We start from the raw sequence: 2,726 nt of genomic DNA on the forward strand, positions 1-2,726 counted from the left end.
ATCTCTATGAGTTTTTGTATTTTTACACTTTCACATATTAAAAGCCTAAAAAGAACACACTCTGTTGTTAAATTCATGATTAACTCTAGCTAACTGATTTTTTTTCTTGAAAATTGGTGCTCGTCTTCTACACGCATTTAACTTATTAAACCACATTTACCTCATTTTTTATTCTATAAATACTCTAAATCTTCAATTCACCCAACTAATAGCAAATTCTACAGCTTAATTAATTAATCCCAATGGCAACAAGAGCTTTTGCAGCCTTTGGAGTCCTTCTGATCCTTTATTTAATCGCTATCTCAGGTATATATAAGACCATTATCTACGCTAATTAAATTCCTGTGGTGTTGTGGGGGGATTTTTGCTTACGTAGCATTGTTGTGGGATTGAGTGAGCGTTGTGATAAAATGTTGTGTTGTAATGTTATGAATGTTGTGAGTGATGTGGTAAAATATAATTGGTATTTGAGTAAATAAAGAAACTAAAAAAAAATTAGCCAATAAAAAAAAACAGAAAAACACGATCGTGGTCACCTCCGTGGTTTCAACCCACAACGGCACCACAATCCAATGCCATAGTGAATGGTTTCTATCAGTTGTAATTGTTGTAACACAACAATTCCCTTCGTTGTAATGCATAGTGAATATTCTAATCCAACCCAAATTACAACGGTAATTAGCTCCTATATATATTGTTTTCCTAAAAAAACTCGTATTGATGCTATAAAAACCTCTTAAATCATTTTTAGATAACGTTCCAAGTTTGTATAAAATATACGCAATAATGAATATGTATCGTAAGTTGTCTACTAATTCGATCACAAGTGTTAATTAATCTATATGGTTTGCCATAGAATAAGGGGCTGTTTACTTTTTTTTCTTAAACAAATTATATTTAACTCGTGAGTTGTTGTAAGGATCGTTGTGTTCTACTATAATTAAACATATTTTTCTAATTGGTTAGTTACAACAATCTCTTGAAATTACCCGTACTAAATTGCTCTCATTTTTTTTAATTTTTTTATTCTCTAATATTGTTAGTAATCATTTATTTAATAAATTTTAATCACAATCATTGAGATTTTGACAAATGTAAGTTTACTTGTCATTAACCCCTTAAAAAATAGTTTTGTTGACAAAGAAGCAAAACAAATCTCCTTTTTATATAAGTATATAGATTACAAAGTAATTCCATTCAACAGATTAAAAAGTCATATAAGATTACATAACTTATGAAATTTATTTGATATGGAGTACATATTTCACCCGAACAGATTAGTCGTCTGATAATTAATTAAATTGAATAAATTAGTCGTCTAACTTTTCTCTTGTCTGAATGAATTGAACGTTACAGAAATAGTCGAGGCGGAGTTATGTGAATCAGAAAGCCAGACATATTCTGGAAAGTGTGAAAATAAAGAATGTGACAAAAAGTGTAGAGAATGGGAAAAGCAAGAGCATGGAGCTTGCCATGTAGTTGAAGGTAAAAACAATTGTTTCTGCTATAGTGAATGTAACAACACATCTCCTGAAAAAGACAAGAAACCAGCTCCTCCTGATGCTTTAAAGCCGCCACCAACTGATGGCGGCTCACCACCTTCTGATGGCGGCTCATCTCCTCCTTCTGGAGAAGGTGGTGGTGGCGAGGGTGGCGGTGGTGGTGGTGGTGGTGGTGGAGGAGGAGAAGGCGGTGATGGAGGACCAGAAGGTGGCAGTAATCCAAGTCCTCCACCAGGATGCCAAGGAGCGTTTGTAGAGAATCTAATAAATCAAGCCCTTGAAAATTACAAAGCCCAATTGGAGTAAACACGGCATCTAGTTAACTATTTGGTTGAACCAAATCATCATCCTTATCAAACCTAACCTTATACGATTGTAATTAACAAGAAAAGTTCCTTCCATACTTAGCTAACATCATTTAATATGTGTTCATCAATTATTGTGTAATTTATTGATCACGATTTCCACGTGAAGCTCCTACGAATATATATATTAGTAATATTTCTCTTAACTTACTATATATTAGTCGTCTTGTTAAAATGAGGATATGTTAGTGGTTTCAATCTTAGCATGTTGGGTTTAATATGGTTTTAATTTAAGTTTGTTAGTGCAGGACTTATAATGTAGAGATATTTGTTCATGTAGAGGACCTCATAGCTTGTTGATTATGTTGTTGAGTAGGTGCTTAATTGAGAATACTTGAAGTATGGTGTTGACCGTTAAGTCAATGTAGTTTATCCCGAATTTCATGTAGTGTTTATGTACTTTTTTTAATGTGAGAGGTCATCGTAGTTTGCAAAAGTTACTTGTGATCTATGACTGGCGGCAACTCACTTTTCGAGTAGCCCAAAGAACCTTCGTAGACGTAGAAGAAAAATTCCGTTTAGCAGTAAATTTACGTTTCCTAATGGTTAATTCTATCGTTATACAAAAAATGAATCTTATTCCTGTGTTTTTTTTTTTTTTCAAAATGTGAGAATATATTAATTTTCTGAACAATACAAAAGGGCAGGGAATTTCCTAACCCATACAAGAAAACAACAAACACCAAAACAAACCAATACACAAAACACTGAAACTGCAAAAAAGAACCTAACACATCTGCAGCTTGTTTCCAACTATCTTCATATCACATAGATCTGCCACTTTTTTAACATTCTTTGTGTTCTTAATGATAAGGCTTGACAATTTATCTTGAATAAACCTCTTTACCTCCTTACAGAT

At 33.1% G+C, this 2,726-nt stretch overlaps 1 protein-coding gene across 1 annotated transcript; it reads left to right on the forward strand.

Moving 5' to 3' along the window:
• Positions 1 to 242: 242 nt before the first annotated feature.
• LOC139854533 (uncharacterized) lies at positions 243 to 1,808 on the forward strand. The gene is made up of 2 exons (XM_071843834.1): positions 243 to 306; positions 1,357 to 1,808. Exons 1-2 carry the CDS (start codon positions 243 to 245, stop codon positions 1,806 to 1,808), a joined length of 516 nt encoding a protein of 171 aa, XP_071699935.1.
• Positions 1,809 to 2,726: the final 918 nt, after the last annotated feature.

This window comes from Rutidosis leptorrhynchoides, chromosome 1 (genome assembly GCF_046630445.1).
Source record: "Rutidosis leptorrhynchoides isolate AG116_Rl617_1_P2 chromosome 1, CSIRO_AGI_Rlap_v1, whole genome shotgun sequence".
In the NCBI taxonomy this organism is placed as follows: Eukaryota; Viridiplantae; Streptophyta; class Magnoliopsida; order Asterales; family Asteraceae; genus Rutidosis; species Rutidosis leptorrhynchoides.